Source organism: Opisthocomus hoazin, chromosome 7 (genome assembly GCF_030867145.1).
Source record: "Opisthocomus hoazin isolate bOpiHoa1 chromosome 7, bOpiHoa1.hap1, whole genome shotgun sequence".
NCBI classification, from domain to species: domain Eukaryota; kingdom Metazoa; phylum Chordata; class Aves; order Opisthocomiformes; family Opisthocomidae; genus Opisthocomus; species Opisthocomus hoazin.
The window spans coordinates 20,054,776-20,082,309 of NC_134420.1; the positions used below are offsets into that span (position 1 = coordinate 20,054,776).

Sequence of the window (27,534 nt, forward strand, 5' to 3'; positions counted from 1 at the left end):
GAGGTGCAGAAACCCTCAGCAAGCTTCTTTTGCACACCTGAGCGCAGTCGTGTCCTAAGCCACTGGGGGAGCATCTCAGCCCATGGGAGTGGCCCTACAATGAACAGAAGGAAAAAGCACATTCAAGATGGTTTCAAACAGAAACAAAGCTTGCTATTAGATTTCCTAAATAAGAGGAAAAAACATAGATATGATCACAAATGAACTTGGATTAAAAAATCAGGGCAACCTGTTCCTTTATATTTTTAAGAGATTCTGAAGTCAGGAGTAATCTTGCTTCAGCAGACTGGCAGACAAACCAACCGGAGAATTTGGATCAGAATTAAACAGACTTTCCCAGCTGTGATGGCCCTCACATTCTCACTGCATCCACGGGAGTTCAAGAAGGAACTCAGTGCTTTTCAGGAAGCTCTGCTGAAAAGGGGCTTTCCAGAAACAAGCGGTGCCAAGCTGATCATTTACCACCAGCTGGCAAAACACAACAACAATCTACACCCAAAATCAGGGCCTTGACCGCAGGAAATGCTGACATGAAAATTTGAGAGATAATGTAAGCAGCAGTACTGTAAAGCTTAATGACTACATGGAATATTGTTTGTTAGGATACTGAGGAAGAAAGGCATAAAGGTTGGATTCCTGTCTGCCGTACTAAGGACAATTAGGACATACATTAGTAAGATGTGCTCAAAGTCCTGCTGTAAAAATCAAAGTTCCTCATGTGCCCATTACATCTCAGCTGTCACTGGTGGCTGCAGACACCGTGTAACTGCACACGCATGGCAGGGGAGAACGCACTGGCCTGGCTACCCATATGTCCCTGAAATCCCACCAGCCTCCTAGCTCTGCCACACGCAGCAAGGCTGACAGGCACCTACAGACCTGCCCTGGAGCTGTGATCAGCCACAATCAAAGCACACAGCACTGCGTGTCAGCACGCCTCTTGCTCTGTGCTCCCTGCTTGGTGTTCTGCTTCCATTCTGGTTTGGCTGGGGGCTGTCCCACATGCTGTCATTGACTCCAAAGCTCAGCCCTCATCTGGATATCCTGTTTTTACTCTACCTCCAGGCTTCCTTTCAGCAGAGGCAATAGCTCCAATTTGTGTACTGAGTTTGTAATGCACAAAAAGAGACAAACATCGGTTAAATTCATTTTTACCTATGACTTTAGCAGAGATCTGTGCCTGTCTGCCTACTATTGAAAGCAAGTCTTCTAGCACAGTGCATGGCCAAACCTCTTTTCCATCAGCCCTCCTCTTTGCAGACATTCAGCATCAGTTTCAAGACTAACAAGTAATAAGCAGTAGTACGGCACTTCCAAGGAGGAGAAGTTGAATGAGTAGCTACTGCAGGGACAGTCTAAGCTTTCTGATGTGGACTCCACACTGAAGTAAGCTGCATTCAGAGAAAGCCATTGAAAAAAAAGCCCCAAAGGTAATGCTTCAAAGAAGCAAAATCAACATCACCAATGTGCCTAGAGAAATGGAGATCTCTCTCAGGGGTGAATGCAGCTACAGCACCTGAGATATAACCCATGTTGTTCACAGACTATTGGCACTCCACCTAGCTCCTCTTTCTGAAGTCCTCTTCATCTCTGCTCTCTACAGCTGACAGTGCAATAAGCATTTGGGCTGCATAGTAAGTAGCCATGATGATGACGCGCGAGTAGGGCACAGGAAAGCAGAACTTGTTAAGTGCAATGGTCAGATCCGACACCATGAACAGCATCGCACCGATGCAGGCAGAGAGCTTGGTCCATGTCCAGAGGTCGTTGCACAACTGCATGCCGGCGACCGCTCGCCAGCCCATGAAGCCAATCAAGGCGATGTAGACAGCTACCAGGTAGGTGAATGGGCCTGAGAGGTAGGAGTACAGGAAGGCATAACAGGAACTGGAAACAAGGCCCATCAACAAGCCAGCTTTGAGGTCCAAAGGCTTCATGCCAAAGGCTGAAGAGTACAGGATGTGTGTGATGGCGAACATCAGCAGACCTGGAAAGAGGCATTGACATAGCAAATGTGACCTTTCATCAGTGACTGGCAGTTGGTAGCAGAAGAAAACTCATGGCTATACTGCGTTTTAAATATACCACAACAAGCACACCCTTAGATGGCCTTGCAGTGTTACAATCCTCAACACTTCCAGTGGGAGCCATACTGACCTCTTGGGACCATTTTAATGTAAAAATCTGTGCACAGGAGATCAGCCTCAGCACCAAGCTCCTGTCCTAAGAAGGAGCCCCAGTGCATCTAGAGCTGCAGCCAAGTACAACTGTGTGGCGATGCAAGCCTTTTTGCTGAGAGGCCAGGTGAACTAAGCTGCTGCAGAAGGAATAAAGCTTGTTTTTCAGGCGGTTCCTCCTCCCCTGCTTTGGACAGAAGGGTGGGGGCAAGGCAGACCAAAGATCATCCTCTCTCACTATCTGAAGTGTTTTGCTCATAAGTCACATTTGGAACTGGAAGGCTGGAATCAGAGCAGTGTAGCAACGAAATGTGAAAAAAAATACCAATACCTCCAAACCCAGACACAAAGCCTGATCGTATTTAGTCAGAAACCCAAAGACACTCAGGGACTAAATCTGGCTTCTACTCCATCTCTGCCCATAGCTAGGAGAAACCTAAGCTGGAAGGAAGCAGCTGGCATATTTCAGGGACTGCACCAGTGTGATCTGCCAACAATTTTATGACCATTTGCAAGATTTAGCTGAACCTTAGCTGGAATCAATCAGTGAAAATAAAATGCCGGCTTCCCTTTGAAGTTAAACACCCTTGAGAAATGCCAGATGTGGGTGTTGGAAGGTAATGCCCATATGTTATTCACTTGCTACTAATCCATGTGACAAAAAATGTCACAATGTGTTGGTACAGCTGCTGACTACTCGTGTGGTGCCAACTGGCCAACTGTAGCTAATGGCCCCCAAACTGAGCTCCTCTGGTCCTCTGGTTCCCAGGCCCACACATGGTACAGCTGCAGGCTGGCCCACTTTATCCTGGCAGGGTTATTCCAGTAGCTGGAAGTTTTCATGCAGCTCTAAAGCATGAGAAAAGGATCTGGGAAGCTGAGTCCTCCAGCAGGACACTTGTTTACATTTAAAGCATGATGCTGTGGTGTAAAGCGCAGTCACTAAAACCTGCTGCTCGCAGACATTTCTTCGTCCTAATACTCTTGCATTTGAGGGAGCTCAAAGAAGGGGAAGTGTCTCCCTGCCTTTGAGGAGGATCAGATCGGACATCCACTGAAAGCTCAGCCATGGTGGGATGAGAGAGGAACCTGTGGGAGGGAGGGGGCTGGTGGGGTCTGGTCTGCAAGGTGAGGCTGGAGAAAATGGACAGTATGAAGGAGAGGGAACGGGAGTGCAACAAGAAGCTGATGTTTCACAGAGCTATTACACATCACAGCACTGAGGAAACCAAGGAGGGATTTAGGACAAGAGCTGTTTATAGTGCTGGAAAGGTTAGAGCCCGGGGGGTGGTAAGGAGAAGAAGGCTACCTTGCCCTAGCCATGAGGAGTGGTTTTGCCTTCAGTTGCATTACGTGGAGAGTTCTGGGATGGAGAACTGAAGAATGTGTTGTCCTACATGCAGGCAGCTGGCAACAAGGAGAAGGAGAGGAGGAGGACAGGATGTGGCAGCCAAGCAGAAGCCCAGAATGGCAAGAGGAGTTTTGTGATACGTGGTGGGGCTGGTCACAAACAAGAGAGTCAGCTCTCAGGTTTGCTTATTCAACACACACAAATCAAGCCAGGAACTGGGGAAACCTGTGACGGCTGCACAGGGAGCAGGGTACATTTCTCCTGCATTTCTCAGCCTTTGGCTCGGCCCTCCCAGCCACATCAGGCAGATCAGCCCTTCTCCTCTCCATCCCCTTCCTTCCCCCTCCCTGCCCCTGGAGCTTCCCCTCAAGCAGGCAGTAAGTCCTTTTTGTTAGTCCCTGTCTTCACCAAATGCATAAATTGTTTCTAAGTGCCTGCTATCAAAGGAGGTGGATGTTTAACACTGTAAAGTATCTTCTACATGTGGTAAGACCCTAGTCAGAAGATAGAGTGTTATTAGTGGACTCAAACAGCAAAAATGAAAGAACAGTCAAGTGTGCCAGGAGTAGGTTCCCAGGCTCTGACTTCCCTATAAAGTAATGAACAAATGTCCTTTTATAAACTTATTGTCTCAAAAGCTATTCAAATCAGGCCAGTTCCCAACCCTGTTTTTTCAGCCTGAAAGCTGTAGAAATTGAACAGAAAGTACATTTTTATATATTATTTCATCGTATTCTCCTGAAATTTCAAATTCCCACAAACGGTGACGTCAAAAGGTTGAATATTGTCAGTTGTCGACAACAGCAGCCTGCTGAGTTTTAAACAGGAGAAAATACATTTTGCAGGAGAGGTGAAGGATGAAGTGGGGTGGTGCGCTTTATCTGCTAAGAGCTGAAACACAATGTTAACACTTCACTGTGGAACATGGTAGCTTGGATTACCAGGGACTGAGGCAGGCACGAGACAGCCAGGATGAAGGCTGAGATTTTCAAAATGCTCTGAGAGACCCTCTCTTCTCCTTAGGAAGAAAAATGTGTCCAAACCCGCAAAGGGACACTTCTCAGTTGTGAGACTAGGGTCGAAAATCCAGCTCATTTGCAGATTAAAACACGTTAACCAGATACTGAGTTGCCATGATTGGTTGACCTTCCTCTAGCGCTAAATTGGAGAGATATCCCAGCTACGTGGGAATGGAGAAGTTCAGAACAGTCCATGTACAAAAACAGTCACGGTGAGAATCAGGCCTTGAATGTTTTCCAAGCCACAGCTCAAGGAGTAACTCCAAGAGGCAAAAAAGAGGCACAAGCAGTCGGGCTGAGGTGACCCGTGCTGAGCCAGGTACCCCTGTTAGGAGGAGGCCCGTCGGTGGGAATGCCAACACCCAGCACAGAGCGGATGGCACCCCAAGAGAAGGCTGGAGCTCCTCAGCCACATGCCCAAGGTTCAGCCAGATAGCTCCAATCCTCCAGGCCTAATCTAAACCCCACCAAAATCAGTAAAAATTTTTACATGAACTTTTAATGAGATTGGGATAAGCCCTTGGGAAGCAGGATTAAAACCAGATTCAGAGCATTTGGCCTTTCATACCTAGCATTTCACACACTTCCCTCTCATAAAGAGCGAGCTGGTGGGAATCCCAGAATAAAACAAAATACTGACCTCATGAGAGGGGGGAAAAATAAGCCTCTGACTTTCAGAGCTGACAACAGCACAAGTCAGAAAAGTTCCCTGGTCTCATCACATTTTCCAGTGGGACAGTCACAGCAGCCAGTTAATGGTGTGTGTTACGTGAGATCCCTGTGCTGGCTAAATTAACTTCAGAAGCCCCACCAGTCAGTTTAGTGAAGGACTCAACTGCTGCTGATTTCTTGTGACAGTCCAAGGCCAGGGAGAGTGTTGCTGCAGGCAGGTTCAACATGGCTTTAAGTGATTAATCTAAATCATTATGTTCTAGTCTGCAAACTAGCAAAATAAAACAAGCTTGTTTTGCTCTGAGAGATGTGGATCTTTCTGTAGAGAAGACAGGTCACTGTGGTAAGGTTTGCCCTTGATTCCCCGTCATTTACATGCCTTGCAAAACAGACATGTCTTGTACAACAGGCTGCATGATTCATACCGATGAACCTGCAAGCAGGACAAGGCTTCTGAAACTTTTGTTGTTGGCATCCACTTAAAACACTTTTCCCAGTCTGCGTGCTTGTCTATCAAAACATAAGTGTCCTCTCCACCTGTTCTCCACTGAGGACCTTTGCACCATGTGTCCTACTTCTGATCCTTGTAGCGAAGGCTGACAGATCTCCCTGCAGAGATACTTCCTGTAGCTTCATGGGAGCTGCCAAGTGCCATGAGCATTTCCTTCTCTTCCCCTGGGATTCTGCCCATGCCACCGTCCCAGCTCCAGCCAGCTGAGATGCTATGTGCACGTGCCAGGGAACCAAACCTGCCCCAGTTACCTCTCTGACCTCAAGAGAAGCTCAAGACTCATCCATGATGTGACTCCTCTAACCATGATGGATTTTAATCAAGGGATGAGTGCTTCCCACTGCCCGGGGCTTAAGCTGTACATGAATAAACAAAACACGTGGCCCAGCAGCTCACTGCTAAATAAAGAGGGTAACAGCTGGACACTGTGGCATCCTTTAGGACAGACACCGCACTCACCATGAATGAAGTAGCCTTGCTCCTGCCAGATGAGAAAGGCGTCTCCCACTGCCGAGAATATGAGTCCCGCTAGGATGCGGCTGGCGCTCCGGTGCGACACTAAGAAGTTAATTCCATGAGCCAGAAGGAACACCCACAGGCAGAAGATAGGCAGACATTTGATGAGGGCACTGAACCAGGAGGGGCTGGAAGTTGGCAGCCAGAGGACAAAATAGACACAGGTGGCTTTAAAGAAGGGCACCAGTTTGGGGCCTTCACTCTTCACCTAGAAGAGACAAACATTAAAAAAAGATAAATTAATAGTATCATCAGAAGCATCAGTGGAATAAACTGCATAACAGAACTGTCTTCTTCCTTTTGAAAGCTGCTCTTTCATGCATACTGTCAGCTAGCAGCGTTTCTACTCTAAGAAATGCTGGTTGAACTTGACCGTGATCCTCAGCCTAGTCCTTTGTCACCCTCTCTGCTGAAAACACTTCTTGGCTGGCAGGATGTGTTTTGGGTGGTGGAGACAGAGGAAGTTTTAGATACCTTTTCTCTTTATTTGTTCTACTGAAAACGTTTAGGCCATCGGTCAAACTCCTCTGGTGGTCCTTGCCACCTATTTTGTGTTTAGACTAACCCCTTTTATACACCTTTCCTGTAGCTGTGAAAACACTGCACTCCTCAGGAATATCCCAGCAGCAAGCAAGCCAATAAAAGTGCAAATCTTCCCTCCCACTTTGGTGAATCCTTTTGCTTCAATCGCCCTGAGGATACAACCTCTCTTCTAACCCATTCTCTCTCCTGTCCTGTAGCCTCATGCCTAGATCTTGCTGTGGGCATCACCACATGACTTCAAAACCCATCACCTCAACCTCCCAGGTGGGGATGTCACTTCCTCAGCTGACTAACATCAGCATCAATCACGTGTTGCTTTGTTCTAGCATTACACTAATAATATACCACCCATATTGCAGGAAACATTTTGACTCAGGGCTCTGTTGTGTAAATCCAGACACAAAAACACAGCATGAGCACTAGACTACTCACAAAGCCACAGCAGAGGCAGGGCGCATAGCTACACACTCCGCAAGCTGGGTCTGCTCTTACCATACACTTAGCCAAGACCACTCTGGGCAGTGATAAGATACACACTGTGTTCACCTGCCCTCCTGCGATATTTCTGCATTTTAGTGCAGGTGGGGAAAACCCCACATAAGAAACAAAGCTACGATTTTATTTTCTCCTGGAGTGCAGCTGAGGGCCAAAGCAAGGAGCAAAGGAAGAGGCTGTGATTGCCTCATGTGCCTGCACTGTTGATGAGCTATGTCCTGGGGTCTTCTAGGAGGGCTGTTTCCTCCTACAGCTAAGGCAGTGCAACCTCCAGCAATCAGGGGTTTTACTCTCAATCTTCTAACCTCTTTGGTCAAGCAGGATTTAGTTGCTTAGTATCACAACAACTTCCCTTGCCGATGGCCAAAGCAGTCAGAGGCCTCATGCACTCGAGGAGGACATGAGGGAAAATTTAGAGGCATCAGAGCTGGGTTCACACTGCAAAGTCCATCAAAATCTGAACATCCAGGTGTGACACTGGGGTTGGTTATCTCAAGCAAGCAGCCCATGCTCCAAAAACCTGCAAAAGAAACACTGGTCTTTTTTTCCAAAACACTTGGCCCTGTTTCTGCTTCCTGCATTATGGGACATTGCCATGACACAAAACCAGTGTCCATCTTCCTTTGATGCAATGTGCCTTGGTGCAGATACCCAGAACAGCTGAAGGCTGCACAGCAAATATCTCCATGCTTACAGTGCTCATTTAATAAAGCCTAAACTCATCAAAATTCAGGAGCTTTTACAGACAGAAGCAAAGGGAATCAGGTGAAGCTGGAAGACAGAGGCGGTGGAGGGCATCTTTGTATGCAGTATCTAAAAAGGGAACACAATCTCTGAAGCAGCAAGACCATAAATAAAGGGCATCCCAAGAACACAGTGCTTTCAAAATTGTTCTCACATCTGACGTAAAGTTCCCCAGCATATCAGCAGTTTCTTAGCAGTAAGGTATTTCATTATTCAGGTATACATTATTCACAGGCTGTTGCCAACACAATTTTTAAACACTCCATTAAACAACCAGGCTACACAATTCACTCACAAAAGGACATCAGCAACCCGTTAACTTTCTTGTATTACATGGGGAGTCCACCGTGAGTCCTCCACTTAGGTTGTCTAAATTAATCACCATTTACCACCTCTTGTCTACATTCCTTGGGAGAATTCTGGCAGCAAGTAACAAATGAACTTGAAATAAAAGTCATAGAAGCCCACGTAGTCTCACAGCACTGGGGGTGCCTGGCAACTATTAAATATCATAGTGGGAAGAGTGGAGCCAAGCTTCCCCCTTCTTCAGACCCAGCACCTTGCCCTCCTGAAGTGACACATCAGGCTCAGGCTATCCCCAGCCACCTCCAAAGCTGGTGCCCAGCTCCAGCTCTGCCTCCTCCCCTTCTCTGGCTATTTTTTTATTAAAAATGTAGTTGATCACATTCATCCTCTCACAGTTGCAGGCAACAGATGACAGCGCTTCTGGCAGGGTTTCCTCCTCTCCCTCACCAGTTGTGGAGGATCCCCACCACTCTGTAAAGAGCCCGAGACCTTCAGCACGGAAAACTAACAACCTCCAGAGCTACAAAGTGCAAAAGAATTGGCAGCATCAGCGGTGCTCCAGGTCCCTGTAACAGTCTCAGCTAAGGTAGGTAGTTTTGAACCTCTGAAGGCAAAAGTTTATGCTGAAAAACATAGTTCAAGTTCAGCCTTGTTTGTAATACATCACAGAGGTATTGTTAGAAGCATACAGGAGTGTATTTGGGTTAATAAACACAGGAAGTTTCATTTAATACCCCATTTTAAAAGAAAAACACCCTCTAGGAGCAGTTACCATTACAATCACAGCTTGCCCTCCCCTGTGTGCATGCAGGATGAGACAGGTTTCAATTACACTTGTCATTTTCCCCAGGAACCTTGCCTTATTGAATGTAAGATATGCACTTGTACAGAAAGATTATGTTTGCTTGGTAAATTTAAAATTACCATTTCTTACTATTTGAATGTGAATTTCCTAAGCCCTGTCAGCATTATTTTTAAAATTATGATTTGTATTATTTCCATCCTCATAACAGTTAAGGAATTTTTCAGGCATAAGGGGTCAGATTCCAGCGTCAGTTACTCACCCATAACCCTGGAATTTACAGCGTTATGGAGCGCTTGTATAAGAATAACCTCGTATATCTAGAAGGGGTGCAGGCTTCTCATCACTGACACTTTAACTCCTGTACACTTTTTCTACAAGTATAATTCAAATGAGTTATTTCCAAACATGCCCTTGCCCGTCACTGAATGCTGCAGCTCAGTGGAGCGCCTGTGCTGGCTCTGACCAAAACAAGGGCCCCGTGAGGGACACCACTTGCTGAGACAGTGGTACCTGCACGGCTGAGGGCTGGCCAGCACATCCTGCCGGGATGGGGGGGGCACTGGAAATACTTGGGAGAAGTCTCTCAAGAAAAACTGAGGCAATCAGAGGGTTAGGCTGCGGGACTGCCCTCTGTTTGGACATGTGGCTGAGGCTTGAGAAGAGGTGATGGGGCAGCTTGCCACCTGGAGGACAAGTCAAAGCTGGTATTGGGAAACCACGTACCAACATGAGTCAAGGCTGTGGCTTGAGGAAAGCCAAGCACATAATCCATGACTGGACTTGCCTGTACCTCAGGGAAGGGAACATTATTTCTTGGCTGCATGGCTAAATTGCATCAAACCACCCATCTTCTTTGCACCTGTGTCTCAGAGACAGAATGTGAGATGGGGCTGTGCTGTGGTGTTGGAAAAAGAAGCACTTCATGCAGGTGACAAGGTCCTTTTTGCTAATATATGTGATTGTCACGGCTTTAAGCTGGGTTTTGCCATTTTATTACAAATTCTCTTGCATTTTTCTTCCCGCTTCTTCTTCCACTGCTCTGGGCTGAAATGCAGTACAGAAAACTTCTTGAATACAATAAAAAGGCAGTATTTCCAAGTTTTCAATTTCTAGACTGAGCATACTTTAGGGCATTTTCTCAACTGCTATGACTACTAAGTTACTTAGAGTCTTTAAAAATTAGTTTGAACTCCTCTAAAGCCACTATCTCTGTATTTGGGGAATTACGGTGAAAGTATCATTTATTAAATTATCTGTATCCAACCAAATCCAGGAAACCCACCAAGACTTAGGCAGACTAGGAGGAAGTTGTGTCCTGGCTCTCACCAAGAGACTCACCAAGAAATTGTGGACCAGATGATCTCCTAAGGTCCCTTCCAACCTCAACCATTCTGTGATTCTGTGATCTTCAAACAGAACATAGTATTGGCACATGCAGCTCTCTGGAGGCTCAGGACTTGGATATCCACCTCCTTCCCATGTATGCATAGGCTTACAATATCCCTTCTTGTTTTGTCCGTTCATTCTGCTCCAGTTTGAAATATTACTCATTTCCTTGTTGCTGTTGTTCAACAGTGACAGATGACGCTATCACACAAGTATTCCAACCATGCTGTGATGTGGTATTGGTGTAAGATCTCTTGAGAGGTTAGGCTAGCTGATGAAGAAACACAGTTACAGAAGTGGCAGACCTGAAGAAGTAACTCTGAGCAACAAGGACTGACAAAAAGTTCCCAACGTGCAAAATACAAGATGTAGCACACAAAGATGACCAAAAGCCTCATCAAACAGCTGCTAGGCTATATCTACAAAGTAGTTATTGGTGACTTGCCAGGAGCCTAGGGGTCCCTGCTGGATGATGTCTTCTTGTGCCTCCCCGCTGTGCAGCACTAGGAAATGCTCATGATTCACATCTGTATAAACCAATATTCACTGCAGGGTATGACCTGGGGAACATCTCTGCTGCTCCTCAGCAGCACAGAACCAAGCCAAAAAATTTACAGCTAGCTCCTCTGCCCCAGAATAAGCTGCATCCACAGAGGAATGGCTACATTTGTAAGCCAGTGCTGTGATTTTCTTTAACGTTTTGGAGCCAACTGTCTGTATCTACATCACAAGTGGGATGAAGAAAATCCAGCTGCCACATGGAAGGAGACACCTTGCTCCTGAGGTACAGAGGAACGTCAGAAGCTTCTTGCTTTGAAATGCAAAGTTAGACAAAGTTCACTCTTCCTAAGCCTCACGCTGGTCCCAGGAAACAACGTGTAGTATCAAATAATGCTCTCTCTCTGCAAGTCCCCTAAATCAGCCTGCACAGAAAATGAGTATACAGCCTCTTCCAGACACCAGCTGTGTGCCAACCTGCTGTGGGGATATGGCTCACACCCATTGGGCTGTGAAATGCTGCTTTCCAGGAAAAGTGTTTTAAAAATAATACCCCAGCTATTCCACTGAGCAACACTTGAGCACGACTGTGCACACTGGCCAAAAAAAGCTGGGCCGTTGTCCTCCACCCATCCCTCCCGGTGGCCTTGGCTGGCCGAGTACCATTTTGTGTATCCATGGCTGAGTTGTTTCTCCTGGTTTCTGGTATCCTGCATCATGGATCCTGCCTTGGTGCTGCCCTACTGTGACAATAGCTCTTACCCCCAGTTGCGCACCAATAAATATTTATGTGGCTTTGTTGCCATGTATTATGCTGCCACTGCAAGCCCATGAATTCTCATTCCCCAGAATATGTGGCTCTTTGCACTGACAGCCCTCTGTGCAGTCTGAGTCACAGAGGGAGAGCTGCTTCAGCCTGGGGAAGGACCACAGTAAGGACAAAGTATATACATATGTGCCACAGGCTCTCATCTATGGAGCAATAGGGAACAAACACAATTCCCCATCAGGCTGAGCCTACCGAAAACCCATCTTTGTGCTTAACCAAAATGAGTAGACCATAAGGAGAAGCCTGTGCGTGCACAGATCCTAGCTGGAGGCAGCCAGTTTTCCCCTGAATTCAATGGCACGTCAGCTTTTGCTGAACCAAGGAGGAACGCAGCAGTGCTGGGCAATTCCTGGCCATGAACCCCCATGAGCTGGCTGCAAAGCCGCTGCCTTTGCTTGGATGGAGCAGCAGCAAAGCTCCTGAATGTGTACACACTGAAACTGATATAAAAGAGGGAGTTTTTAGGCAGGGGGGGCAGATGTGCGTGTAATAGGGTGGATTCAGCTGCTCGGTACCCAGATTCACCACTTACATCCTCTCTATCCTGGCTGGACGCAGGGGCCATCGCAACCACCAGCCCTGGCGTGGTACTTCGCCTGGCCACACAGCACGGGGCCCAGCAGCCACTCTAGCCGCTCAGCTCTGCATCCCTCCCAGGTGGCTGGCAGAGGCGAGAGAGGAAGAGACAGATGAGACGTACAAGGGCCAGCCAGCCCGCGCTTGTCGTTCCACAGGGCTGCTGAAATGTGAGGTCTGGCTGGGACAGCCCTAACTGGTACACTCGGGGGAGTGTAGGTGAGTGCAAAGCGCTTCAGCTCCAACTCTGCGAACACGCTCCCGAGGGAGAACCGATTGCCTTTTGTCGAGAAAGGCACTAGCTCATACATGCCCCACGTTGTACCTGAATAAAATTCTGAGAAAATGTGCTTGTTTATGAAGGGTGGTGAGGAGTTACTGAACCAGCCAATCAGCCTGCCTGAAATACTGTGTTGGTGTGACATATTTGTGCAAGCAAGGAATTAATACGAGGGCTTATGTTTGTGTTGGAGGTGCCACAGGCCAGGCATCTAAGGCAGATGGCTCCTGAACAGGTTACACGTGCTGCAGGAAAATCAGGGTGATAGATAAACCCTTCTCCCCTCAAGTGGAGACAAGACCGTAGAGACTCCATCTAAAACAAACTTGTAAAATAGCTAATAAATCACACAGGAGAAGCCGGTACATGATTTGACTTTGGGAGAAGGTGTGTGCTGATAATCCTCTTGTCTCCATCATTGCTTACGACATGCAATGAGTTTTGCCAGGCCTTGTGGTGCTTTATGGCAGCTACTGGCACTCCCCAGCACAAATCAGGGCCTCCATTTCTCCAGCAAGGGTAATACAGGGAAACTTGTCTCGTGCTTGGCTGTCCAGCCAGACCTGTTCACAAGCAGTCAAAAAAATCGTGCCTCCATCGTTCAGCACCAGCCAGGAGTAACAGGGCTGGGCCTGAACACTTCTCACCTGCAAAAGGACACATGGCAGGGCCAGCGCATCCAAGGCAGCTATTCCACCCCCAGGGTCTCTTCAACTCCTCCCGCAAACCAGGGCTGGTCTGTCGGCTTCTCTTGTCCCTGCCTCTACCCCAGCAGCCTGGGTACTTTTCTCCCTCCCCATGGCTCAATGGCATCACCCCACAGTTAAGCAAAGGCAGCTCCAGCTGCACTTCCCAGCTTTGCTCAGAAACAGACTTCACAGACTTGAGAGCTAGAAATACTTGACTTATTTTTCTTAAGACCAAGCTATGGCTATCTGCCAGAAAAATACAATTAAAAATTTGGCATGGGCCCTCACAGTCCTTGGGTGGTGAACTCAGATATATTGCTGCACAAGTTCTTGGCATCAGAAAAGTCACCCTTCGGTGAAGGCACAGGGGAGCAAGCAGTGGGTGAGGATTAATCAAACTGGCATCTAAAAAGGGCCCCTGTGCAGGTCTGGGCTGCTCCACACGCAGCTGCACGCAGAAACGAGAACCGCAACAAAAAAGTTCATTTCCAAACCAAAATCCTGCCCGACTTGCAGTCACATCAACATTCAACCTAATCTCTGGATTAACCATGGGGGGGATGAAAACCTATCAGCACCGAGGTTAAAATCATCCAGATGAGCGTCTTGCCCCCAGATGCCAAAAAAAGGGAGGCAGCCTGGAGCGGCGGTTTCCCCACAGCCGCCTGGCAGCCGGGCGACGTGTGCCTGCACCAGCCTCTCCCAGGGACAACCAGAGCTCACGTCCCTGCCGCATGGCAGCCGCCTGGGCCCGGCACGGCCACCCAGCCGAGCCTCGAGAACGGGACGCTTTGTCCCGAGCCAGCTGCAGAGCACATGAGCAAGGCTCGTGGTGTCGTGGGAGTGCCAGCGCTGCGAGGCGGCAGACGCGGCTGCTGCCAAGGTCTCTGTCCCGACGTTGACTCTCCGAGCGCGATTTCTCTGCCACAGACTGCTGTCTGTCCCAAGCCGCAGGCGCTGCTCAAGAGAAGTCTGTGCTGCCCAGCGCTTTACCTTAACCACGCTGTGACCTACCACCCCGCCCCCCGTCATCTGTTGTATGGGAGTAAATTTCTGAAAGGGATTGTCTAGGATAGGTTTTAGGAGAAAATGGCACTGAACACACGATGTATGAAGGATATTTAAATAAATGGCTCGGGAAGGTAAAAGCGAGAAGCATTAGACAAGCTTTGTGGCCTTCTCCAGAGGATGACAAAGTAGTTACCACCGTGAACCCCTGTGTGGCGGTCATGGAGGGAGATGAGTGGTAACAGGCAAAGGGGGCAGACAGCCTCCACTTCTGCCCCTCCCCAAGCTAAAGCACGAGGAGCCAAACTGCCCCTTGCATAGAAACAGCAAAGCCGTGTTCACAAAGCTGCAATACAAATACAACAGCAGTCCCTGTCTTCAGTTGCTTAATGAAGAAATTGAAAAACGCTGGGTGCTGAGCAGTCACACCGACTGTGCTCACGGGGCGGCTGACAAGGCCAGTTTGGCTCAGCAGCCAATGTCACCTGGGAGCTCTTGGACATTGCAGCTCTCTGCTGCTACATCCACAAGTTAAAATAAATGCATCTGCAAACACCTGGGACATAAAATAGTGGGGGGGAAAAGTCACAAATAGGAAACTGGAGTCTCGCCTTCAAAAGACTCCTTGCAGGAGGCCTTAGAAATGTGAGGGAACAGTCCCGTAGCAGCCTAAAGTAGAGGCAAGTGGTTCTGGAGCCAAGGAAATAAACCCCACCACATCAAGTCACTGCCTGTGCCACGTGTTGCATCGGGAGCCCGCTCCTGCTTCTTGCCTTTTAAACCATGACTTTGCCCAGCGCTCTCTCGAGACACTGGACCACGGTGTTCCCTCCAGCAATTAAGGAAGTTACAGCATCCATAAAGGTATCTCCTGTACTCAATAGAAGAAATTGTGTTAGCTTGGCTAACTGCAGTCAACAAGCTATGTGACAGTGTCTCTGGGACCTTCCTCCCCTGCGCAGGACCTACTGCTATCGGGCCAGGCAAAGTGAGAAATGGCTACACCAGCCAATACCTTACAAAGTCACTGGGGTATCTGCTCTTGGCTTTCTGGGACTGCAGGGAAGCCTTCAAGATGGCAAAGCCTTTCTTTAGCAGATATTAACTCATAAAAATCAAATTACAGGCAAACACATTTCACCCCAAACCGAAGACTCAGCTTGGATGTATATGTTTTTGCTAGGGGTTGTTTTGTTTGGGTTGGTTTTGCTTTTTTGCATTACCAAGCATCATCTGTCCTGTCTACCTGACTGGCACAGCACCACAGGCAGGGCTATTTCAAGACCCTTTTCTTAACCTGTGGTAGTAATGATTGACTCCACATCTATAGCAATCCTGCAGCTGTCAGCAGTTTTAGCGATTGCCTTCTGAGTACAGTCAGGAATGTACCACTGCCAATGACCAACAATGTCAAGCCAGTCAAGAGTTTGAATGTCTCTCCAGGGCTGTGGGAGCTGCCACAGACTAATGCTTTCAGGGTAGTCTATTGGCTCTCAGAAATGAAAGCAAAAAACCAGAATTTTCCCGCCAGCATCTTATCTCAGAGCAAAGATTGCTTTTCCCTCCTGGGATTCCAGATCTTCCTTTTTGTCTAGCAGAAAGCAAGCCTCGCCGAACACGTCCGTTTGTTGTTAACACTTGCAAAAGAACCCCTTGCAGATGTTTAAACACCTGAACCACCATGGGTTTGTCTTTTCATTTTGCTCATCAAAGCTGCAGTGCTGCCCCTGCAAGGGCACGGACCCTTCCTCGGTGAGCGAGGTCAGGCAGGGCTGCATCCCCTGGTGCTGCCCAGGACCTCGGGGGATGCTGTGAAGCCCCGGGGAACCTCAGGAGTCAGACAGCCAGCAACCCGAAAGGCGCAGCCAGTGGCTGTCCCAGGCAATTCCTCTCAGGGTGGGAAGGGGCAGTTACTTGGCTTGTCACACTAAAATCCAGATAAAAAATTTCTACTGCTTACGGAAAAGTCTCCGCAACTCATCCTGGGGATGGTTTCCAGGCTACGAGCACACGTTCTCAGGAGACTTGTCATTATTTATAATAATAATTTATTCACTCTTCTGTGAAAGAGAATACAGATTTCTGTTACCCAGGAAAAAGTAGCGTTAGGTTTTATGTTGCTCTAAACATTACCTTGGAGGGGCTGGATAAGTCCAACATGCTGGCTGTGGGGCACAGGGCCACAGCAGAAAGCAGCATTCTCTTGCAAGGCCCATTGCCTAGACAAGTGCCACACGCTGATACCTGCCCCACAAGCTGTATGGCAAGACAGGGGCCTCTCTCCAGTCTCTCCGAGACGGATGCAGACCCAAAGTAAAATGTGTCAGGCGGAACTGTCAGTTCTTCGCTTGTCAGCACCAAGGGCAGGCTGAGCCTCTAGGTAACAGCAGTGAGGGGTCTGCACACAGAGCGTTTCTTCCCCAGGGCCGAGATCCACCTTTTTCCCCCACCCTCCCATCCCCAGGCTTATTTGCACCCCACAACACACCACAACATTTATGTACTTGTTGGAGGGCCCCAGGCACCCCATCGTTTGGCTGCAGCGGGGGGGATGCACAGAAGAATGGGCGCTCAGGGGAGACAGGCGCTTGGCAAAGCTCTACCCTACCACATGGGGCGTTGCCAGTAGGGATCGGTATCTGGGAGGGAAGGGAGGCCCTTCCATCCAGAAGCAACTTCTTCAGCAGAGAAAACCTCATTTTACCTACAATCTATGGGGAATAACGCAGGTCTAAACGAAGAGTGTTGTAGGCATTGGTGCCGTCACAGCCCCTTACGATGACAGCGCTAAACCCATTAGTGTAGCAGAGAAGGCAGGTGGCACATGCCAGGTCGTACAAGCCCTACCAGCCATTCCCAAAGACACGCCAAGGGTGAAACCGCCTCCAGCACCCAAAAGGCACTTCTGTGGCTCACCTTGCTGGCTCACACACCAGGGAAGCGTACACCAGGGGAGGTTTTTGCAAAAGCAACGGGAAGGCAGAACTGAGAGAGGATGGGGAGGCAGCTGCCAGTGGCTGGGAAAGCTGGCAGCTCTGTGCAAGAGGCTTTCACTGTACGAATCCCCGCAAGAGGCTGCAATAAGATCAGTAAAATCTGGCAAGAGCAAGCACGGCTGTGCTGGGAAGCCCAGGAGGGACAGCTCAGCTTGTTTTGTGCCTAAGCTGAATAAAATGCTCTACCTGCGTATCATGTCCTGTGGGCTGAAAGCTTGTGAAATTCTGATGTTAAAGAAGATTAGAAGGGAAAATAGCAATGTACACCACCAAAAATGTCTATTTACAGCAGTGCCACTCTGGTACCTTATAAAAAAGCAGCAGCCCTCCTTGTATTACCATAGGACCAATATGCTTTAAGAGACAGGAGGACGTAAGGTCAATGTATGACAGTGGAGTCACAGATTTTATTTCCAATATCTATTCTTGTGCCAAGATGTTGTGACCTGGGCAAGTCAGCATCAGACACAAAATTACATGAAAATAAATCGGACTTTCCCAACCACTCTCAACAGACACGGGGTGGGCAGGTCCAAACCCTAACCTCCGCAAACACTAACCCATGTCCTCCCGGGATTCACACTAGTGTATCCAGGGTTTCACTTGCAAAGCCCCTGCTGCAGTCAGGCTTCATATACGAACACGGACCACGCTCACAAACAAGCATGCAGCTGCTTTCCAGCATTACACGCTTTATATTGAGGGTGCGAATCCACAGATACATGGGACATTAGCCAAGTGGAAACTTCACAAATGTCAATTAAGTGATAAACTTGTCATCATGTTCCTTTTATATCAGGGTTGCAAGGAAAAGCCATGCAAGTTGCCTAGTTTCTCTTGCAGCAGAGCAGAAGTCAGCACTGCTATCCAAGCACCCTGGCTGGCTCTGATTTCTGCTGTAACAAAACCAAAAGACACAAGCAAATAGGGATACGGCAGCCAAGCTATGGTCTCAGCTGGCACAAGCCCACTTCTGCTGAAGCCACGGGAGACAAAATGACTCACAGAAGGCTGAGGATCTGCCTGGTGTGTCTAGTATGTGCTGAAAAACGTGCAGCTGGCTTAACGTCAAACTCTCAATCGTCAAACCCTCAATCTCAAGCAGTGATTCGGTCAGAGGCCACTTGCAACAAGCAGAAATGCACTCATTTTGATATGTAATCAGAAATTTAATGCCTGAGGCCAACTGGCACCACATCTGTCTCCAAAGCTGGTGTCTTGTGAGTGGCAAAAAGTGAAACCTCACCATTCAAACTTAACAAAAGTTCCAAGGCCAATTCAGTAACATGGCTTGTCTCGTCTTCCCCCTCAGTCTTGGGAAGTACTTGTTTTGCAGTAATCTACAGGAATGAGTTTTGGGGAGAAAGTGGAGCCTGCTGGTAGAAACAAGGCATTTCCATAAGCTCAGAGCAAGGTGAATCACGACAGCCGCCATCTTCATTAACAGGCAGGTTTGCAACACAGGAGTTGGCCTGCAACATTAAAGTAACACAGGAAGAGACAAAAGTTGCAAATACCTAGAGAGAAATTGCACCCTGTGCAATTATGGGTCAGAGGCTGTGGTGTGAGCCCCTGGGCTCTTCGCAGGTATCTGAAATCCTGCCCACCCCAGCACACTTGAAGTCTTCCAGCAAAGCTCTCGCCCAGCCCATCTACTGCCCTTCAGCTCTGGTGGCGCGCAACCTCCTAGACACGTTTGCTGCTCCATGTCACCTGGATACCTGTTCATGTTCAGCATTGCACAGAGGGATGCTCTAGACTGACACACATCTCATACAGAAACCCATCGTTGGCTTAAATGCTATTTAGATTATGGCAGTATATGCAATGGAAATAGGAAGGGCACAAGGGGCCTAGAAGAAGCCGTAACCATCAGCTTCACTTCAGGCATGCTGCAGTGAGCAAAACCTACATCTATTATAATAACAAATCTATAGGGCATTGTGAGACGTGAAGGGCAGTAGAAAAAATAAAGTGCTAATATAATAGCCACTTAGGCCTCTGGGAGGGAAGGGAGTTACATAACTAATAATCTTTTTGCTGTTCAAAAGTTTCCACATGCTAGCAGAAGATGGGTTCCAGATGCCATCTTTTTCTAAGAGTCTAATTTCACTGGAGTTATTTTTTCCTCAGTATTATGCAGTTACCCACAGAGAAAGATAACTTTGGCTCTTCTGTCACACTTGGTGTATTTTGGATATAGATACTTGAACAGGAAAAGAGAACAGAAGAAATGCACCTCTGTCCATTCAGAGGAATTATGTCTAAGTACAGGCTTCTGAACTGAACCCGTAATCCTAACGCACAAAGCACACCTCGAACAACACACACACGTGACTTGAGTGACAGAGTTGAGTTAATGAAGCCTTTAATCTACAGCACTGCCTGCAGCAGTGATTGGCGCTAACTGCTTCGTGCAGCCACACTGGGACTGGGAAGAGCACGAGAGAAGCCCGCACTTCCTAGCATCCAATTCCAGTTATCTATATCTAAGCCCACCTTCTCATAGCAACAGCTACAGCAAAGAGTGTCAATGTCGTAGCAAGAATGCGTGAGTTCAGGCTGAAAAAATAAATCATGGCACATGACACTACGCCTGGGCTCTAGCTGGCATAAATGAGCATAGCTTTTTGCTTAGCAGAACCAAAGATTTTAGGCTTCTCCCAAAGAGGTGTGACTGACATAAACATTACTAAGATCCTGCTAAGCTTACCTAAGGTGATGATTCCCTCCCTTAGTTCACTGAGTTCAGATGTTTAGAAATCTTTTCTATAATTCATTCAAATTGGCTTGGTTTTTATACAAGTGCCATATTTCCATAATGGTCTATGTGGTATATAAATGGGCATGTTTACAAGCCTCCTGCATAATAACATCCCAATTTATGATGTATTTAAGTAATGGGGGAAATGACAATGAAAGCAACAATGTTGCATATAAACAAAGAGAACAAGTAAAATTAACATCTCTACCAAAAGAGTTACTTCTGACGTGGACTGTTGCTAACACTTTATTGATTAATACAGAAATAATACATCCTCTATTTAAGAAGCAAAGGCTGAAATAGTTCAAAGTGTGATCTGGCTTTCTTGTTTTCAGTAGCAGTTTGAGGACTGTGGAGCACACTTTCTAATAATAAGCCTTTAAAACTACACTTAGACCTACTACTGCTACAGTTGCCCATAGCGCAGGGTCTCCAAGCAACGTGATTTACATCAGGTTTCTATATTCATCTGGATCAGTGTGGTTTGGCCCCTCTTCAGAAGCTCAAACGGTACCCACCCAATTCTCCAGCCCTGTTCGATGTTTGTTACTGGTGAATACCTTGCCAGACCATACCTTTCAGGTTTTTTTGCCCAGTTTTTGTAAGTGACCATCATACTCCCCCACAGTGACATCCTGCGTCCACCCAGGGGGCTGACAAGGGCTGCTCCCAGGAGGGTTGCTGGCTGCTTCCCACCTAGGGGCCACAGGGCTGCGGGCTCGACTTGCTTGATGCAGCCAAAACAACATACTCTTCCCCAAGCCAGCTATCTCTGTTTAAAGACGCAAATACATCAAAGGATAAAAGGGAAGAGATGGGGATTGTTCAGGTGCAACTTCTGGGTAAAAATCCGTCCCAAACAGGGAGTTTCACCTCCCTCCCACACCTAGGACTGTGCTAGGCCAAGTAAGAGTCAGGTGCGGAGGGGATGTTGTAGGAATGAGAGCCCATAGTTCATCTTGCTCAAAAAGACACACCAATATCATCTATAACTGCCCCCCCCAGAAGAGACCTATTCTCAGCCAATCAATGTCTTTATATTTTTCCATGTCCCATTTTCCCCAAGGCAGTGTGAAGCCTTGTGCTAAGTTTAGCCCTAACTTTAGGGAAAGAATAGGGTCCTTCGAGCCAGGAGCATTACATAAATGCCGGAATGACTGCATCTCTCCAGGCTCATCTCCTGCACACTTGTGCCCCCCGCAATAACGGTGTCTGCTGAGCAGAAAGGTCCTTAGGGCAAGGGCTATCTCCAACAAGCTCACACTAAAAAACACTTAACCAATAGTGGGAGAAAAAGGAAAAAAAAAACCAAAAAAAAGGACAAAGAACAAAACACTAATGAGGAAGTCTCAGAAAGGACTTTTAATAAGATTGGACCAGCGATGACTGAACAAGAAGGGAATTAAACCTCACATACCCATGAAGGAAACGCACCATTTATTAATGCTGCTCTCCACCAGCTCTCAGCCCACATGGCTTTATGCAGAAAAAACAGCACTTAATCAGAGCAGGATCTAGAACACCACTTTTTAAGCAGGATGCTCCTGCTTGCCTAGCAGGGTAAGCAGTGAAAGCTTCCCTCGGAGGTGACTTCCAACCAGAGCGAGCACCGCTCACCAGCTGGAACAGCACCGGCATCCTTGAATCACAGAATCACAGAATGGTAGGGGTTGGAAGGGACCTCTGTGGGTCATCTAGTCCAACCCTCCTGCTGAAGCAGGGTCGCCTACAGCAGGCTGCACAGGACCTTGTCCAGGTGGGTCTTGAATATCTCCAGAGAAGGAGACTCCACAACCTCCCTGGGCAGCCTGTTCCAGTGCTCCGTCACCCTCAGAGGGAAGAAGTTCTTCCTCGTGTTCAGCTGGAACTTCCTCTGCTTCAGTTTGTGCCCATTGCCCCTTGTCCTGTCGCTGGGCACCACTGAAAAGAGCTTGGCCCCATCCTCCTGACACCCACCCTTCAGATATTTATAAGCATTTATTAGGTCCCCTCTCAGCCTTCTCCTCTTCAGGCTGAACAAGCCCAGCTCCCTCAGCCTCTCCTTTTAGGGGAGATGTTCCAGTCCCCTCACCATCCTTGTAGCCCTCCGCTGGACTCTCTCCAGTAGCTCCTCATCTTTCTTGAACTGGGGAGCCCAGAACTGGACACAGTACTCCAGATGAGGCCTCACCAGGGCAGTGTAGAGGGGAAGGAGAACCTTCCTCGTCCTGCTGGCCACACTCTTCTTGATGCACCCCAGGATCCCATTGGCTTTCTTGGCAGCCAGGGCACACTGCTGGCTCATGGTTAACCTGTTGTCCACCAGGACACCCAGGTCCCTCTCCACAGAGCTGCTCTCCAGCAGGTCCACCCCAAGCCTGTACTGATGCATGGGGTTGTTCCTCCCCATGTGCAGGACCCTGCATTTGCCTTTGTTGAACCTCATCAGGTTCCTCTCTGCCCAACTCTCCAGCCTGTCCAGGTCACGCTGAATGGCAGCACAGCCTTCTGGTGTATCTACCACACCTCCCAGTTTGGTGTCATCAGCAAACTTGCTGAGGGTACATTCTAACTCTTCATCCAGGTCGTTGATGAAGAAGTTAAACAAGACTGGGCCCAGTACTGACCCCTGAGGGACACCACTGCTTACAGACCTCCAACTAGACTCAGAGCCGCCGATGACAACCCTCTGAGTTCTGCCATCCAGCCAGTTCTCAATCCACCTCACCAACCACTCATCCAGCCCACACTTCCTCAGCTTCCCTAGGAGGATATCATGGGAGACTGTGTCGAAAGCCTTGCTGAAGTCCAGGTAGACAACATCCACGGCTCTCCCTTCGTCTACCCAGCCAGTCATGTCATTGTAGAGAGCTATCAGATTGGTCAGGCATGATTTCCCCTTGGTGAGTCCATGCTGACTACTCCTGATAACCTTCTTTTCCTCCACTTGCTTGTTGATGACCTCCAGGATAAGCTGCTCCATCACCTTTCCCGGGATGGAGGTGAGGCTGACCGGCCTGTAGTTCTCTGGGTCCTCCTTCTTGCCCTTTTTGAAGATTGGAGTGACACTGGCCTTTCTCCAGTCCTCGGGCACCTCTCCTGTCCTCCAGGACCTCTCAAAGATGATGGAGAGTGGCTCAGCAATGACATCCGCCAGCTCCCTCAGCACTCGTGGGTGCATTGCATCAGGGCCCATGGATTTGTGGGCGTCCAGATCGCTTAAGCGATCCCTCACACAGTCCTCCTTGACCAAGGGAAAGTTGTCCTCACTGTAGGCTGCTTCTTTTACCTCCGGGGCCTGGGATTCCTGAGGGCCAGTCTTAGCACTGAAGACTGAAGCAAAGGCAGCATTCAGTAGCTCTGCCTTCTCCGCATCCTCCATCACCAGGACACCCGCCTCATTCAGCAGCGGCCCCACATTGTCCCTAGCCTTCCTTTTGCTGCTGATGTAGTTGAAGAAGCCCTTCTTGTTGTTTTTGACATCCCTTGCCAGCTTCAATTCCAGGTGGGCCTCGGCCTTCCTCGTTGCATCCCTGCATGCTCTGATCACATTCCTGTACTCTTCCCAAGTGGCCTGCCCCTCTTTCCACATTCCATGGACCTTTCTCTTCTGCCTGATCTCTGCTAGAAGCTCCTTGTTTAACCATGCAGGTCTCCTGCCTCCTTTGCTCGATTTCTTTCTCAGGGGGATGCATTGCTTCTGTGCATGGAGGAAGTGTCGTTTAAAGAGCGACCAGCACTCATGGACCCCCCTGCCTTCGAGAGCCCTGGCCCACGGGATTCCTCCCAGTAGCTCCTTGAAGAGGGCAAAGTCAGCCCTCCTGAGGTCCAAGGTTTTGATCCTGCTTATCGCCCTGCTTCCTCCATGCAGGATCCTGAACTCAACCATTTCATGGTCACTGCAGCCGAGTCTACCTCCGACCTTCACATCCTCTACCAGTCCCTCCTTGTTTGTTAATACAAGGTCCAGCAGCACGCCTTTCCTTGTTGGTTCCTCCACCACTTGCATCAGAAAGTTATCATCGATGCTCTGTAGGAACCTCCTGGATTGCACCTGCCTAGCTGTATGGTCTTCCCAGCTGATGTCAGAGTGGTTGAAGTCCCCCATGAGAACCAGGGCCTGTGACTGTGAGGCTGCTTGCAGCTGCCTGTAGAAGGCCTCATCAACCTCCTCCTCCTGGTCAGGTGGCCTGTAGTACACACCCACAGTAATGTCACCCTTATGAGCCTGTCCCTTAATTCTAACCCACAAGCTTTCAACTTGTTCCTCATTTGCACCCAGGCCAAGCTCAATGCATTCCAGTTGCTCTCTCACATATAGAGCAACTCCACCACCTCTCCTTGTTGGTCTGTCTTTCCTAAAGAGTCTGTAGCCGTCCATGACAGCATGCCAGTCATGCAAGTTGTCCCACCACGTTTCTGTGATGGCGACCAAGTCGTAGCCGTCCTGCTGTATAATGGCTTCCAGCTCCTCCTGTTTATTGCCCATGCTACGTGCATTGGTGTAAACACACTTGGCTGGGCTGTCAATCTCACCCCTGGCCTTGGCACTCCAAGCCTGGGCTCATCCCTAGTGAGCTGGGCGATGTCCCCTTCCCCCTTCGAACCTAGTTTAAAGCCCTCTCAATGAGCCCTGCTAGCTCGTGGCCAAGAATTCTTTTTCCCCTTTGAGATAGCTGAGTTCCACCTGTCACCAGCAGGCCCGGTGCTGTGTACACCTCCCCATGATCAAAGAAGCCAAAATTTGACTGATGATTAGAAATGCAAGCCATCAGCAGGACCCCAGAGCTTTATCCCAGCTGAGGACCTGGCGCAATACATTAAAAGGTATTTCAGCCCCAGACTCATTTTTCTGGGGGCACGCTCCCCGCTCAGCACACCTGGAATCGTGCAGCACCAGAGACAACAGCTTGGCTAGCTCTCCACAGTGCCGCGGCCTCTCCTCGTGCACGGGGCAGACATGCCAACCCCCCCGGGCCGTGATGCAGCCAGCGCAAACAAGCAGCCCTAGCCGCGATCTCTCCCTAGCTTCCTCCCCACAGTCCGCGGCCTCCTTGTGTGGTTTCTTCCAGCTACCAGTTGTACAGCAGACCTGGAGCTCAGGGTTTCTGACTCTCATTACAAGAGTGTCCTAAAGAAGGAGGGAAGAGGGGGAGACGCAGGAGACCAGGCTGTGTGTAAGCAGCCAGGGCCATCTGCTGCAGCTATGTACAAAGGCCATCGCTTTGAAAGCGGGAAGCAAAAATCACATCGCTCTCGGCTGTGCTTTTCTAGTGTCCTCCCCATTGAGGCTGATGCTGCAGCGTACTGGGAGAGGACATACACTGTAGACAAATCAATTCCTCTGGCTAATTCCATTATGCCTCAGGTGCTGCCCCCACAGAGAGCGTCCCCGTCACGTGTCACAGCAGCGACAGCCACGCTGGCTCCAAACGCCCAGTCCATCTGCACAGCAAAAGGCAGCACAGCGCAGAGACCAGGCCTGGGCCCCAAGGGCAGCACCTGGCTGCGGCCAGACCGAACGCCCACTGCTGCTCCTTTCAAGCGCCTTGCCGGAGGGAGCCCACCGGCTGCGCAGCCGCCCTGCTTCCCAGCCCCGGCGTGTCCCCAGCCGGCAGCCGTGGAGGGGCCGCACCACACTCCGGGCAGCGCTCGCTGCTGCACGGCACCGTTTCCACCTGCCCTTCGCAGGCCGCAGCGCAGCCGGTGCCGGAGCAGCACAGCGCGCTCCTTCGGAGAGGCGGCGATGGGCGAAGAACTGCTCCTTGACGGACTGAAGGCTCGCAGCTCTTTTTTACAAGCTCTGTGGAGGATTGGACGCCCTCCCGTCCCCCCTCTACAGCCAGGGTGAACAGCTGCGGCTCTGGCTGCAGCTCCCGGTCTCATCACCCCTCCAGCTCTCCGCAGCCTCCCACCTGCCTTAGTTGCCTTTGGTGAAGCAAAGTGTCGGTATGGCAGGGATGAAGCCAGAGCAGAAACGTGCTTTGTTACATGTCAAAAGGGCAAGGGAAGAAAGCAGGGTTTGTTGTTCATTTTTTTAATTTTCCCTCCCAAGTTACCTTCCTAAAGCGCAATTTCTGGTATGGGTAAAGCCCTCCAGCCTGCGCTGCGTACACCCTTCCCAACACATGTGCATGGTTTAGTCATTTGCCTCCTCTCAAAGCTCAGCTGCAACATACTCTACACGACCACCCGGATTCACCAGCCTTAAAAGCCTCCTGGGGGTTACAAAACCAATTATGCCAGTTCTTGAGCCATTCCGGTATTGTCCTGGCCTAAGATTTTACTTCCGAGGTACACGCACACAATTCACTGTAACCAAAAGCGTTACTTAAGGATGAGTTTAGCTTATAGCACAGAAGCACAAAGATACCAAACTACTTTAGTTATTTTTGAGAAAACATTGTTAAAAAAAAAAAAAATAGTTTGGCACTACAGTGGTATAATTTACAAGCTACTTCCCTCTGTCTCCAAAGATAAAAATCACCCCCAGGCTGATGAACTTACCAGCTCCACGTTCATAACTGAATTCATCTGAAGTACCTGACAGCGCAAGCCGCTGTGCAGAACTGCTAAAGCCATCGGGAAGCTCCGAACCCTGGCTTCACGAGTTAAGAACGGGGAAGGGACGGGATTTCCACCTGCGGGGGGGAGTCCAACGGACTGGCCATCAACCACGGTATTTCGAAACGGGGCGACAGCAGATCCGCAGGGAACCGGGACATCTGCAATAGGTGCTCAGCGCTGCGGCCAAGCACCGGGCGACAGCCCGCCGGCGCACCCGGGCGAACCCCTGGCTCTCCAGCGAGAGGAAGGGGCGAAGCGGCATCTCCCACAGCCCGGCTTCCCTGCTGCTCGGGCTGGAAGCGCTGCGTCTGCTGCCAGCGCTGGAACCGCCCCCCGCACCTGCGGGGCCAGGACCTGTGCTGGCCGGTCCAGCCTGGGGCCAGCCGCGGCCGCTTCAGGGACCAGCGGTGCGCCGCCGCCTCACCGCCGGCCCCGTGAGCGGGCTAACCGTGCCCCCCCGGCGGACAGGCGGGTGGCAGCGCCCCGCCTCACGCCGCCGGACCGGCTCGGCGGGGGTCGCGCAGCCCAAGGCAAGGCCCGCCCGACCCACCCCGAGCGGCAAAGCCGCGGCCGGGCTGGGGGATGCGCTGCGGGGTCTCCGCCGACGGCCGCTGCCTGGCGGCCCAGGCGCGCGCGGGAAGCGGGAGCGCAGCGCCCACCCCCGCCAGGGCCTGGCCTGGCCCGGCCCGGCCCGGCCCCGCTCCGCTCCCCCCGCCCGCCCGCCCGCCGCGCGGGGCCCGCACTCACCACGGTGACAGGGGACACCATGTCGGCGGCGGGGCGCGTCCTCCTCCCGCCACCGGCCGCCTGCCCGCCGGGGCGC

General features: G+C 49.7%; 1 protein-coding gene across 1 annotated transcript; it reads right to left on the minus strand.

Annotated features, from left to right (window-relative positions):
- TMEM86A (transmembrane protein 86A) lies at nt 1–27,534 on the minus strand. The gene is made up of 3 exons (XM_075425231.1): nt 27,459–27,534; nt 6,190–6,454; nt 1–1,987 (listed from the first exon to the last, which is right to left on the minus strand). The coding sequence occupies exons 1-3, from the start codon at nt 27,477–27,479 to the stop codon at nt 1,560–1,562; spliced, it is 714 nt and encodes a 237-aa protein (XP_075281346.1). The 5' UTR covers nt 27,480–27,534; the 3' UTR covers nt 1–1,559.